The sequence below is a fragment of the Dermacentor variabilis genome, chromosome 4, assembly GCF_050947875.1.
Source record: "Dermacentor variabilis isolate Ectoservices chromosome 4, ASM5094787v1, whole genome shotgun sequence".
NCBI classification, from domain to species: domain Eukaryota; kingdom Metazoa; phylum Arthropoda; class Arachnida; order Ixodida; family Ixodidae; genus Dermacentor; species Dermacentor variabilis.
Window position 1 is genome coordinate 188,603,563 of NC_134571.1, and position 14,713 is coordinate 188,618,275.

The window sequence follows — 14,713 nt, forward strand, 5'->3', positions numbered from 1 at the left end:
CACCTGACTATCAAGGAAGCGTAAGTGCACATGTCTCTGAGGGGCACGTTTTGTTATTTCAGCAAGATACATACATATCACAGTCTATGGCTCGTCATTGCAAAGGCCGTGGAAGGTCAGCCGGAGCCATTCTTGCACTTGTGGAAGTGAGATGCCTATTCATTCTGCCATTGCTTCGAAGCGTACAGTGGAAAAGTCGCCGATAGTTGAACCGCATGGATCTTAGATATCTGATTTTATCTTCATGCAATAGGGGAGACTTAAATATATTTGTTTGGAGACGTAGATACCATTCGTAGAACTCAACATACAGACTTTCGACTGTTATCGTAATCAAGGCACCTGTCGCCAGGCGAATACCGAGGTGGTGCACTGGTTCTAGAATCTTCACTGCACTGTGTTTTCCAGAATAGTGTATTGCGGTGCCATAGTGAAGGCATGAGCGTATAAGAAAGACACTTATACGAACTAAGAACTACTGCTTTTTGTTGATAAGTTGGAAATGTCTCAGATTAGTGGGAACACCTGTAAATATGTCCGAGGTGTGCACCTCGAGTACCAGCTTGCTCTCTGGGTGTGTCTACGTCGGTATTTACCAAAAGTAGAGGCTGAGAGTGCCGGCCTTTTAATTTTTTGCTCCGTTCAAGGCTTTTCTTTTTGGCACGATGGCGCGTTCTTGTACCCAAAGGCTTTGTCTCCTTGAAGTTGGTGGGATTCTCTGTAGTTATTGAGTCACGAAGGTAACTCCAAGCCTTTCATTAGAATGAGTCTCATAGGCGCCCGTCTTTGCGCCGATTGTCGGTGTAACTGAGCCAACGAGCACAGCGAAGGATGAAAGAGCGAACGGGAAGCGCCGCGAGAGATAAAAGACGCGAGGTGGAAAGGCGAGGAGGGTGCAGCGGAACAATGAGGCGGTGAATTGACGAGCGCATAATGAAAGCGTGAGAAGAAAACCGTATGCGGCGGCGATGGCTATAAGATGGCGCCAGAGTAGCGGCCGTCGTCTGGGAGCAGTGTCAGCGGCGGCTGCTGTGAATCGCGCCGACGCGCCATCCGCGCGCTGCCTCTCGCGGTCTCCAATTAGCAAGGCAGTCGCGTAACATTTCACGCCGTTGTGGCGCACAAGACAGATTGTCCGTGCCAGCCCATATATCGCGAAATGAAAACACATATAGAGGTGCCCTCAAATTACGCGTTAGGGAGAATGGTAATTGTCGGTGAATTTTTTTTTCTGCGTGCTCCCCGATACTCATCCTTCCACTAGGGAATACGGCGTGTTGAAGGCGACCCATTTGTTTGCGAGGCAAATATCGACGCTGCATCAATCAGAAATGCGTTTAAACATGGTATTTTTTATGAAATGTAGAGATATCATCCCAGGCGAGGTGAAGGAGTTCTTTAAAACTCCTTCAGTAAGCTGAGTCGACTTTCCACCGGCAAGCATGCGAAGAACAATATTATAATTTTGTATTGTTTAAAACAATCGGGCGATAGTAACTTCCGTATGCGTTTCCAAACTCATTACACTCCAGATAGAGGGTAAGTGTACTCGACGTGATGATTAAATGTGTCGAGGGAAATGCGTTTGCGCAAGGCGATGGAATGTTGCTTCGTTCTGGCTTAGTAAGCAGACGCTTGAGAACAGGAAATTCATGACGTGCACCCTCACATCACAACAACAGTCTCTCCGTATGTGCTGTGCGCGTTGAAATCTCCTAGAACTATATAAGGTCCAGGAAGTTCAACAAAATTCCGAAAGTCTGATATATATTTGAGCGCTCAGAGGGGTGTATGTGTGAGGAGATAATGGTGACTAGCTTCTTACAAAGCGACTAAGAATAGGGCACACATACAGTACACACAACTACTTGCTTACTGGTAATGAACCTCCTACATGTGGTAGATGTGGTAAAAGACTGATGGTCATCCACGTCCTTGTGGAATGTAGGGAAACAGAATACGAGAGGAAAAAGCACTTTCCCTTGGCGCATCGACACCATATCCCATTACATCTCGCACAGTTTCTCGGCACGAACCCATTATTCTACATCAAATCCGTTTTAAATTATTTATATGATATTCAAACATTGCACATTATCCGACCAAATGTTACGTAGTAGGGCTTCTTAAAAAAATTACCGATGATTACATTACTTCCTAATGCGAAATTTGAGCGCAGCAAATAAGCTGTTTCACCTTTTCGATAGATTGAGGCAAAGAAATCGAGCAACACATGTATGCGCTATCAGAGAATTTTTTTTTATTTTTCACACGTGTTCCTTTAACAAAGACTCCACTAGGTAAGCTTCTGCTTCGGCGGCACGCACCTCTGGATTCTGACGGCGACGGCGCTAGGCCTCTGCTCTGGCAGCTCGTTTAGCAGCAGCAGCAGCAGACGGAGGACTTCCATCGGTCGTCTCGCTCATGGCTCAGAAAGAACTGGCAGATAATTTCGCAGTGGCGAACGGCAGCGGCAATTTCGGCTCGGGCGGTGCACATATACAGATCCGCCGCCACCGATCTGGCTCTCTGATTGCCACCGCACAGGGCGAACGGCAGCGGCAATTTCGGCTCGGGAGGTGCACATATACAGATCCGCCGCCACCGATCTGGCCCTCTGATTGCCACAGCACAGGGGTTGCATTGGAGGAGGAGCGAAGAAAGGAATTAAGTTCGAGCCGGCGCTTTGACAACCGGAGACTCGCAGGAAGAGGGGGGAGGGGGGCGGCGTGTACACCCAGCGGCAAACGATGGGGGCAGAAGCGCGCGCAGCAAGCGGACAACACGATAAAGGGAGGAGGGAAGAGATAGCAGCGACTGACTGATGCCGCCGACGCCGATAGTGAGTCAACCCCAGCTGCGGAGTTGGTTTCAGGGACAACGCCGCCGATGCCGACACAAACAATATGATACCCTCGCTTCCGCAGTGCTAAGAACCAGGTCTAGCCGTGGGAAGGTGGTCACGTATTCGTCGACGTGCCGGGGCCTACGTGAAATAACCGGCGCGTCGGCAACTGAAGAGCACCCTATCCGCCACACAAGAACAGGGGGGGGGGGGGACCCTTTCCTCCTCTTTCTGCATGGCGGCGACGGTGTTCTATGCAGTCACGTTATCTTGACTCTCTAGCGGCGTCAGCGGCATCCAGCGGTATCAGTCGGTCGCTGCTAGCGGTGGGGGGATTAAAGGGGGGCGGAGCTGGTTACGAGGCCGACGACAACGCCGACGACGACGCGAAACCCAGGAACGGACGCCAAAGAGCTGCGCTCTAAAAAGGCTGCTACTGCGTTCGTTACATTTAGCATAACACGTGTCTCCAGGCCCTTCCATTCAAGGGCGCTGTTGAGGCATCAGTGCTCCGTCCATTACACGTTCTAACATCCGTGCGTAACAAGACACTGTCATAGTTCACATCTCTAGTCATTGTCATTGTTTTAATACCTGTTTATTTTGCGCAGTCTAAAGCAACTGATTTTAGGCCTATTTACAGCCATGCCGCATCCACCATTCGAAGTACATTTATCCATTTCACGAACAATTCCTTGAAAACCGATCACCATGTGTATGGCGCTGTTTGACCACATCTGGTCCTTGCGCCATAAAACCCCTTACATCATCATTCTTACAAAGCACCGCTCAGACCGCATTTTCTAAAGCAGCGTTTGCAGCAGCAAATGCTGGGAAGTAAATCCCTCATCTGCGAGCACTAATAGGGCAACACCACTGGACGGCGCGGCAGCGTGGCCGTGGTTTTGCAGTAAATGACGTATTGCCGGATAAAGTTTGTCTGTGTAGGTTGAAGGTGTCTCTTCAACAAATGCCACCTACGGACTTAATTTTGTGGGAGTTCTTTAATATTATTGATGCTGCGAAGTAGACCTCGTTGAGCCGCTCAACTCTCAGACGGGCAGAATAGGCGGTGTGACGCACTAAGTATACAAGCAATTTCTCGGCTGTCTCTCGGCTGTCTCTCGGCACGGTAACTGCCCGCGCGTGAAGCGCTCGACTGCAGGGATTTTTACCTTCCCATCTCTACCCATGAATGCGGGTGCGTTAACACGGTCGCCAGAGGGGGAGAGGGGGGGGGGCGATAATGCCGCACGCTTTTTTGTCAGGTCTACATGCCTACGGCAAAAGACCCACAATGGCAAGCACCTTTTACGCGTTCTTTGACCTGCGAGGTGCTGCTGCCAAGAATTCCCCAATCTAACGGCAACCTAATCGTCAAAAGCTCATTAAAGCCACTTAGTTACAGCGCAGGATTCAACAAAAACGCTCCTTTAACGAAGTACTTGTCAATTGGCGGATGCGCCTGCCACTTCTGGTATTCTATTGAAAGCGGGTCTGCGGAAAAATCACGCAGAAACGTGACCACTCCAATTAGAGGCACCCCTGCAGTGAGTAATCGGTAAGAGCGTGAGTATAGTACAGAAGGAGCCATGACTGGAAAGAGAGCCATACGCTTGCCTGATGTCTAACAACTTTGCTAATGAGATTAGGCGCAACCCGGTAGGTGGTGGCTTAAGTTCAGTTGTAATCGCATTGGTTAGCGGAACGTGGAAGTGGGGGAGTAGTTGCCACCTCACTTTTTTATTGTTTACTGAAGCGTATTTCAAGACTATGTGGTATTCATTCCTTCAAGTCTAGCCTGTAATCACAACACTGTAAGACTCCGTGCGATGCAAAGCTAGTCTTGGCCGTAACCACTTGGTCATCGAACATTGAGACTCGGTTGGTCGTATGTAGGGTCAATTGTCCTAGGCTCTAACTTTGGTCAAGTAGAAGAGTAAGGCGCTGGTTCAAGAAGAAAGAACACATTTTGCCGGTGCAGTCGTACAGGATTCGGCAAACTCTACAACGCCAAATGCTGGACCACTGGCGGGAAGATCAATAAAATCATCGAAAGGCCACCTCCACCACCATCCAGAACATCCCACAGTAGCCGAGTCCGGCACAGCGGAGGAGATCCGGCGATGGCAGTGCATTCAGCAACGGGTGAAAATCATTTCTTACGTCTTCCTCAACTTTACATGGCAGTTAATGCATACAGCACATGCTGAAGACACGCGGGGGCGCAAGACCATGGAGTCTAATCGAAATCAAGGCACCATTATTGAGGGAATAGATCAAATCGTGGTTCATAAGATGACGATGTTCTAAATTCTGTTGAGTCAGATAAGGCAAGAGTGCCCACACAGAGCAGTAATCACCGCAGGAGGCATCTCAGCCATTGCAGATTCTGAACGATACGAGAACGCTCGAACTTGAAATTCAGACTGCTTGTGTGCAACTTCAATTTCAGCAGGAAAGGCTGGTGCCGACAATAATAAACGCTGAACGTCTCAATACCACGTTCTGCAGCACTGGGTCGGAGCATGGCGATCGAGAGAAGCTAATGCATGAAGCAGTGAAGCACGGACAAGAGCCAACTCGATGCCACACTCTTGGATGAAAGAGCATGAGCGAGCAGCTCACAAGCTTAGAGGAAGTTAGCACCAGGCTAGTTCCCCACATTTGAAACAAACGATGATACAGTTTCTACGACGGTTTTGAACAGGTGTGCGAGAAAGAGGGTGTCTCCCGATACTTCTGGACCGAGTAATTAGAAACACTGCTCCCGTCCAGTGTCGTCTGTGTTATGAAGTGCTTGTCCTATAAAACATCGCGAAACTACGATATGAGTAAGAAGGCTTCAGTAAGGCGCTTAGATGTTGCAAGTCAAACTGACTGCAAAGGCCAAGAAGACCGTCACAAAGCCAGGCCTGTCATTGATGAAATTATCACTCATACAGCTGGTTCAGAGAGCGTGGAAAATGCGGTGGTGCCACTAGATCACACAGGCCGTCACCAGCGTAGAGAAACAGTTGTTTCGCCATTTCGCGCGGCTGTATAGTGGAAGCGCAGGCCGACCTCGGAGGCCAACGAGAAGTTTTGCATGCTGTCGGCGGAAGGTACGCTTCTTGATGAGCTAGCTAGCTTGCTCAAAGGTCAAATTTTACCACGCCCTACTACAAGGCCAGATGCATTGCGAAATCCAGGGGAGCAGCGGAATTTCGCGTACGTGTGCGGAAGCCGCAGGCTATGGAGCCGAGGCGTTAATGATCAAGCATTAAAAAATTATGGGGTTTTACGTACCAAAACCACTTTCTGATTATGAGGCACGCCGTAGTGGAGGACTCCGGAAATTTCGACCACCTGGGGTTCTTTAACGTGCACCTAAACCTAAGTACACGGGTGTTTGCGCATTTCGCCCCCATCGAAATGCGGCCGCCGTGGTCGGGATTCGATCCCGCGACCTCGTGCTCAGCAGCCCAACACCATAGCCACTGAGCAACCACGGCGGGTGATGATCAAGCATGCGAAGCGACAAGGAGTCATATGTGAATGCGCAAAGGTCAGTCCCCAGTGAGAGAGGATGAAAACGCGAAGGATTGTAAATACCAAGAACACTCGGGCGGTTACCAACTTTTTTTTCAAGTTGTGCAATGCTTTCTGGCAACATCAGATGGCGGCTAACCCGCTGTTGGGGCGTAGCTAGTGCCGCTGACGTTGTGGGGCTAAGCTTGAAGGCGCTGTGGTGGCTGTGTTTCGATAGAGACGAAATCCAAAAACGTCCTTGTACAGTGTATTGGGTGCACGTTAAAATTAACCCGGAATTCGCCGCTAAGGCGTGCCTTATAGTTACAACGTAGTTTAGCACGCATTACTCACTTTGTTCTCGGTTTCAAAATCGACGGACTTCTTTAGCTTCAGCAATAGGCTTTCAGTCTCCATTGACAAAATAGCTATTGAATATGCAGCCCTCGAAAGACGCTGCAGTTGTCAAGACTGCTCTTTATTCTGTGCCATGATAGATAATAGACACAATGAGCAGTGCACAGAAAGGGCTTAAATGAACGAAGCCCCTTTACCAGCTTTATGTAGGCGAATATAAATATGAACAATACTTACTTCTTCAGTGAGTGGGTGCAATTCCCAGGAAACGTGATCCTCAGTCAAGTTTAGTCCGAGATCACGAAATCTTCCGAAGTTATCTCAAGAGAATCAGGCGCAGCGTCCTTCAAAAGATGGGCAGCCAATAGCTCTTTTGTCGACGGGTGCTGAAAGGCTATTGCACAAGCTGAAGTAGCCTGCCAGGAGGCAGGCCAGCAGAGATGTCTGGTCTTTGCAAGGCTGTGAACGGTGACCACTCTGAGCTTAAAGACACACCATTTGCGATTTCTGGAATGCGTTGATGAAGCTGTCTATTCCATTCGGATGACCTCCGGAAAAATGCATAATGACCAGAAAGGCAGGTGCTTCAATCAAACTTTGAATGAGCACCAGTACGATGTAACCAGGCTGATGTAGGCCCACATGGAGCCACAGTGCCGAGAAAAACAGCCCGAGAGATAACTGAAGCCCGCCTTATTGCATCATTAATGGTATGATCAAGTAAGGAATACGTGTATCTGTCGATGGACATGGCATGACCATTTGTGGTAGCTATCGGACGATGATAGTGCGGTTGGGCGAGTTTGATCTTGACCTAAATTGGCGAGCAGCTGCTCTCAATCAAACTTCCCTGCGTGCACATATGTTTTACCGGTACAACGAATGCATAACCAACCAGCCCGCGAGGAAACAGTGTATGTTTTATAATAAAGAACATATAAGCAAGATGCTAGACAGCAATACATAAAGCAAAAGTTAATACCTCAAGCGGGCTGCTGAATGTTTGCCACTAACCCGTTTTAATGAAAATGGCGTGAGAAATGATAATGATTATCGTTTAGATAATGCCTGGCGGCACTCCGTATACGCCTCAATTATACGTAGAATAGAATTTGCAGGGCTTTTAAAAGGCAAGAATCTGTTGCCCGCAAAGCAGTAACTGGTAGAAAGCAAAAATAACTCAATAACTATCAGCCTGTTAATAATATTTGGGGTTTTACGTGCCATAACCACTTTCTGATTATGAGGCACGCCGTAGTGGAGGACTCCGGAAATTTTGACCACCTGGGGTTCTTTAACGTGCACCTAAATCTAAGCACACCGGTGTTTTCGGATTTTGCCCCCATCGAAATGCGGCCGCCGTGGCCGGGACTCGATCCCGCGACCTCGTGCTCAGCAGCCCAACACCATAGCCACTGAGCAACCACGGCGGGTAACTATCAGCCTGTTCTTATCGCATGCTTGTCACCAGTGTTCGCACTCCATGGCTCTGCCGTCACCGGTCCCGTGATAAAATCCACAGCCCAGCGTGGGCTGCGCCGACAGCTGGCGACGGAAGTCGAGATTAAGTACAAGGTGAATAAACATATTCGGTAGCATAGGTCGGCATGCTTACTGCCGCCCCCTTCCCTGACTGATACCGGTCGCAATCAATTCACAGCTGTGCGATAGAGCGTCAGCGAGTGAAGAAGCGTGCGAGGGTAAACGAGAGTGAGCAGAAGAAGTAGCAGGAGTGAGTGCCGGTCAAAATTAATGCGATCGACAGTTGTCATTGACGGCAATATTAGGTCGACGTGAGTATACCAACGGGACTCAACTTTTGGGTGAACTGCGCGAGCACGGGTCAAGGAAGGAAACGAACACGAACGCAGAAAATTGACGTTTGATTTATTTGAATATACACAGAGCATATGTACTGACGTCAATGCACGCATGATTAATCGAGCAATGAGTCTCTATCTGTTATGCGAGCTATTCAAGCTCCTTATCTGTCAGATCGACTGATGGGGAGCTTACGCCATTGTCCGTTCGGTGGATTGCGTGGGCCACAAATATTTGGCACGTGAGGTATTCTTGTACGTCTTTCATAAAGTACTATGCGGAAAATCTTGTTTTCGACCGCTGCACGTCGACACGTGCAACGCCAGGTAACTTCCTTGGCCGGCTCTGAGCGAGCCTCAGTGCTCTCTGACGCCCCGTTTGTCTTATATTGGGGGCGAGCTCCACCACTGGAAAAGCTGGCGCCACCATCACGTGTCGTGTAATGAGGGATCACGTGGACACAGCGGCCACGTCGGCTGCTTCGGAAGCGCCGAAGTCAGTTGAAAACGAAAGTTTAAAGTCCCATCTGCGCCGTGGTTCTGATTAAGTGGTGCGACTTTACTGCCTTGGGTGTCTGCTTGACAACATTTGAAAGTACTATAATAGGTATTGGCTGCATTTGGAGGCGTGCAGCATGGTAGGCTACAGCTAGGTGCCGCAGTGCCGGACGTACGCAACGGAGCCCAGTGTCAGCCTTACACGTACCGCAGCACAAGGAGCTGCGTGAAGGTTGGCTGGCGAGACTTAGAACCGGCAGACAGCCATCGGCTACAACTCGGGTATGCAGCAAGCACAGACGCGGGGAACATTTCTGCTACGGCACCGGGATTGCGCCATGTTCGGTGAGCAGCATAAAACGTGCACTGCAGGAGACGCTCACCCGCGCCCGCTGCCCGGCTAATGTCATGACGGTTTGGTCTATGAATTTGTTGACGCTAGATACTGTCAAGTACATTGGAACGGAAAGGGAGCGGTAAGACGCACATTAAAAAAAGGCATGGCATATGGACATATTTGCGTTATGAATTAATGCACAAGATTACGAAAATGAAGCAGAGGGAAAACGCACGCTGAGAAGTCCGATAAATATACAGTGCGACGCAACTTGCGAAATACTATTGAAATGTCCAAGAATTTAGCAGACAAAAAAACATTAAATCGTCGCGACGGCACATCACAGTCGCCGGAGGCGTCGCAGTCTCTATAACGAGATTATTTTTGAACAGTTCTGATAGCGTCCACGCCATAATTGTTGCTAGTGTGCTGTCAAATGCTCATGTGCTGCGGCCTAAAGCTCACGGCACGGTGCGAAAACGCGCTCACAGTGAAAGCCAAACAATTGCATGCGGACGTGCATGCAGACGCGCAGACTCGCTGCGAACACGTGCGATCGCTGCATTGAGGCTTCATTCTGTTATGCCCTGTTTGGTTATACAGACAGCATAATATAAGAACATATTTCGCATGGTTTACTCTCAGCGTTTGCCTACTTTTCACGCGAGAAGCCGGTTCGGGAGACTCCATCGCGACGACCGCGCGCAGTGGCATTCAATGTGCGTATTGGGTAAACAGATAGCATCTGTATCGATTCTGTGCTTCTAGTTCGCCCAAGATTATTATTTGGACAGCAAAAAAATTCCCTCGTTTTGAGAGTACTTACACATATACCCAGGTTGGCTGCCACGTGGTGTTTTCAATGAGCGCCGTAAGCGAAACCTATCAGGAGCGCACCGCGTGATCCCTCATACTACGGAAGGCAAGCGCTTCCAACAGATGGCGACTCCGTAACTCCTCGCCCCAATACGAGAGACTACATGACAGAGCAACGTTGTATGCCCGGTATCGAAGCTTCCTTACAAGCCCATATGGTCAAAAGATGGTGGTTCATTGGCAGTTCATGGAGTTTAGCGCCGTCTGTGTGATGACGAAACACTTCGGAAGGAAATAAAAGATATGGGGCGCCATATACGCTAAAAATGGAAGTGACGTCATTTTTGTCATCAAAAGCATGAAATTTCTTCTCGTGACATGCCATTTGAGCTGTACTTTGAAATGCCCCACAGTTCGACTCAATGGGCATTCCGACCTTCTAGCGCGCAAAGCAATGTGGTAAACCGTCAGTAATGCGGGTGTCGAAGTCTTACCCAGACACAGAACATCGTTTTTTTGTAGACCAATGAAAACTATGGTTGTAGGTTAATTGCAGCATCGTGGGATGCCAAGCCCTTCGGTCAGCGCATTCACACAAAGCCAACTGAAGTAAACAATTATTTGTTGATCATTGCTCTTTACTTTAGACTGAACACTTACCACTATGAAACACCAGTGCCCACAGAGCGCCACAACACTTCGGAACAACGTTGAGAGCCTAAGCAACACAAGGTTCGAGGTGGGCGAGGTTCAAGGTATGGGCAAGGTTCGAGGTATGATGTGAACTTCACGAACACGCGTTTCTCCGCCTCTCAAAAGCTACATTGTTTGCACGTGATGACATCGTGAACACCCCATTTTTTAGCGGGTGCTGCAAAAGAGAGTCTAACTAGAGTTTATGAGAGTTGTTTATTGTGCATAATAATAAGGTTACATATGGGGATTATATATACATACAGAGGAAGGTCCCATAGTTAACAGGCTGCACAAAGGACCTCCCATTAAAAATGAGTAGGATATGTAAATACAAAGCAGCTATATGGAAACACAAAAAAACACCATATTAAGTTAGTCACTAGCTCACGCTGTAAAATATTTAACGACACAGAGCATTTATTAATATAATGATAATGATCAAATTGTTATATTGAGGGCAAATTTTAGGAAGGTTTGATTCGAATGTGTAAAAATGAGGTAATATCTTAATATGACACGGTAATGAGTTCCAAAGCAGTGTGGTTAAAAATTAGTAGTAAATTTACCATAATTATTTCTAGGTTCTGGTAATAAATAGCTGTTCGTAGAAGTGAAACGGGTAGACGTGGAATGTGGATACTGGCTGTTACTAATTATAGGGAATGGGAGCTTTCCGTTAACAGATTTATAAATAGGTATGCCAAGTGAGTATTTATTTAATTTCTGTAAAGATAAAATGTCGTTAGATCTGAGCAGTGGAGATGCTTCCGATGTGTAGCTGCTACGTGTGATGATGCGAATTGCTTGATTTTGGGTATGCCGTAGTGGATATAAATGTGTGGGATACGTGTTTCCCCATGATGATATGCAATAATTAATATGCGTGTGAATAGAAGCGCAGTAGAGTGAAATGAGTGTCTTCATATTAAAGAAATTGCGAACTTTAATAAACATTCTAATTCCATATGCTGCCTTCTTTGTTAAGGATAAAACATGCTCGTCAAATTTTAGGTGTTTATCTATTATGACGTCAAGAAACAGTACAATATCAGTAGGGATAAAGTGCACTGGAAGCAAAGGTTAGCGATGGATACACAGAGATGTGCTTTTGTTTAGCTGCGAAGATGACGAAGTTAGATTTGGCAGTAATAATGTGTAGTCTGTTTAGTTAGCACCAGGCAACAATATTACCAGCGTCGTGATTAAGCTTACACATCAATGATACAAGACTTTTGTCTGAGGAGAAGATGGTGGTGTCATCAGCGTAAAGGATACAGTCGGAGGACTTTAGGTACTTTGGGAGGTCATTAATATATATTAAAAACAAGAGAGGTCCTAATATAGATCCGTGTGGTACACCAATGTTAGTTGTTTTAGGGTGCGAGTAAGTGCTGGAGATTGATACAGTATATTATCTATCTTTCATATAGTTAGGTAGTAATTGCAGTGCCGGGCCGGTTATACCAATAGAGTCTAATTTAGCAAAATGGATGTTATGAACAACTGAATCGAATGCTTTAGAAAGGTCAATAAATAATACGCCAGCAAAATTTCCAGTGTCAACTGCCTGTCGAATCTTGTCTGTTAGAAATAATAATGCCAAATCAGCTGAGTAACCTTCCCGAAACCCAAATTGATTTAGTGATAGGATACAAAATTTTGATGAACAGCTTGATAAGCGTGTTACGATTAGTTTTTTGACAATTTTACTGAAGAATGAAAGTATAGCAATAGGGCGGTAGTTAAATGTTAGACGCTTATCTCCCTTCTTGAAAACAGGGATTATTTTGGCTTTCTTTAAAGAACTTGGATAGATTCCTGTTTTAAACATAAGGCTCACTATGTGACAATATTTCAGATATTAGGTACGCTATCATTTTTATTAGAGATGGGCTGAAGTTATCGAGACCAGGCCTTGTATTTTTATACTGTAAATGACTGTGACTATGTCTTCAGGTGTTGCGGGATGAAGGAAAAAGCTATGGGGCACACGGGGGTAAGTCTCGGTCAATGAATCCTCATTATCTGCACAGAAGGAGTTAATGAAAGAGTTTGCAATGGCCAAGGAATTATCAAGGAGAAGATACCCCGATTTTATGATAGTTATATTGGAATTATGATTCGATCGGACCTAAAAAATAGTTTAATACTTTCCATTGCTTTCTGACATCATTACCTGCAGACAATTTCATTTTCATAATACGTCGTTTTAGCCTGTTTGAGTAGTTTTCCTAGAAAGTTAGAATATTTATTATACCTTTCGTGAAGTGCTGTGTTAAATGGCTGTTATTTTTTTGTTCTCTAAAGGTTATCTTTTTTCCTTGAGCAATTTAGCAAACTGGTGGATAAGCATGGGTTACGGGGAGCTGAAAACGTTTTTTTTAGAAATCATTAGTACCGTGGAATCTGAAATAGCTTTAGAAATTATTTGTGAGAATGTATTATAGGCACCCGCCGTGGTTGCTCAGTGGCTATGGTGTTGGGCTGCTGAGCACGAGGTCGCGGGATCGAATCCCGGCCACGGCGGCCGCATTTCGATGGGGGCGAAATGCGAAAACACCCGTGTGCTTAGATTTAGGTGCACGTTAAAGAACCCCAGGTGGTCAAAATTTCCGGAGTCCTCCACTACGGCGTGCCTCATAATCAGAAAGTGGTTTTGGCACGTAAAACCCCAAATATTATTAATGTATTATAGGCAGTTTCAGCGTTATCACATACCATTACTGGGGAGCAGTCTGAAGCGGCAACTAATTCAATAAAAATTGACGAATTAAACTTCTTTCTGGTGAAGCTTGCATCGGTAGAAATACTGACTGCATATTCGAGTAAAATTTATGCTGATCGCAGAATAAAAGGGAGTTCTCTTTTCTTACACGTATATAGAATTGGCGAGAAACTTTATTTTCATTCCCTGTAGCCAAACTATGTCTTACTTTATTTATGAAGCGTTTTCAATGTTTCTTCTCTCCTTAAATAGTCGCGCTTCAATCACTGTTCCCATAACCGCTAATGCTTATGTGGGTGACATTCGATTGTGGACAGCTTTCCACGCAATGCTTCGCGGGTTATTTCGATTGACCTTACCAGATGGGTTTCTCTGAACTCGTGCGCGATAATAACAGATTCTCGTCCATCGTGCAAGTCTCCCTTACACAACAGCGTCCGTGATACGCGTACCTTCGCGTGTGCAGGGCCACCGACGTTTCGACGAAAGGAGCCAGCTCGTCGAGAACGTACCAGCTCGTCCACAGGAACAGGTCAGCGCCGACGGAGAACTCGCGCCACACGCTCTCTAGCAGCGTCATCAGCTGGCTACTCTCGAACACGCTCGCGTCTCGGCGGTAGGCCGTCTTCGCCTCGATGGCGTCAGCGAACGCGTTCGCGCTCACTCCGGCGAACTTGAGGTCCTTCACCTGCATGCCGGCACAAGAATGCGCTACCTTGCAATGCGTCAACAACGTGCGCAAATAGCGGGTGCGGTGCATGTAGGATGCATCATCAAATTCCACTTCGAACAACCACCTTGTACTGCCGTCAAGACGAAGCTTCATTGATGTTTACGGTTTAACAAGTAGCCGCAGTCGTCGACGCTAGCACACAGATGACCGTAAATAACAGCTATTTTCTTCGCCACCTCAGAGGAGTACTTAAGAGTGCAACTTCCAGTTTTATTCCTCTTGGCAATGTGCCACTGATAAGCTCGTGTCAACCGCGCCTGTTATCGAACTTCTGCTGTATTCACGGTCCCCAACGGTCCGTGAATAGCGGTCTGTAGAATAGCCGCCCCACGGTCTGTATTCCCCAACGACGTCATTCGTCATTTGAATTTTTTAT

At 46.9% G+C, this 14,713-nt stretch overlaps 1 protein-coding gene across 1 annotated transcript in view; it reads right to left on the minus strand.

The window, feature by feature from the left end:
• LOC142578471 (uncharacterized) overlaps positions 1-14,298 on the minus strand; it is a 75,538-nt gene extending 61,240 nt beyond the window's left edge. Inside the window, exon 1 of the mRNA XM_075687855.1 lies at positions 14,057-14,298. Within this exon, the coding sequence (XP_075543970.1) occupies positions 14,057-14,298 (242 nt within the window). The remainder of the gene's footprint in view (positions 1-14,056) is intronic.
• Positions 14,299-14,713: the final 415 nt, after the last annotated feature.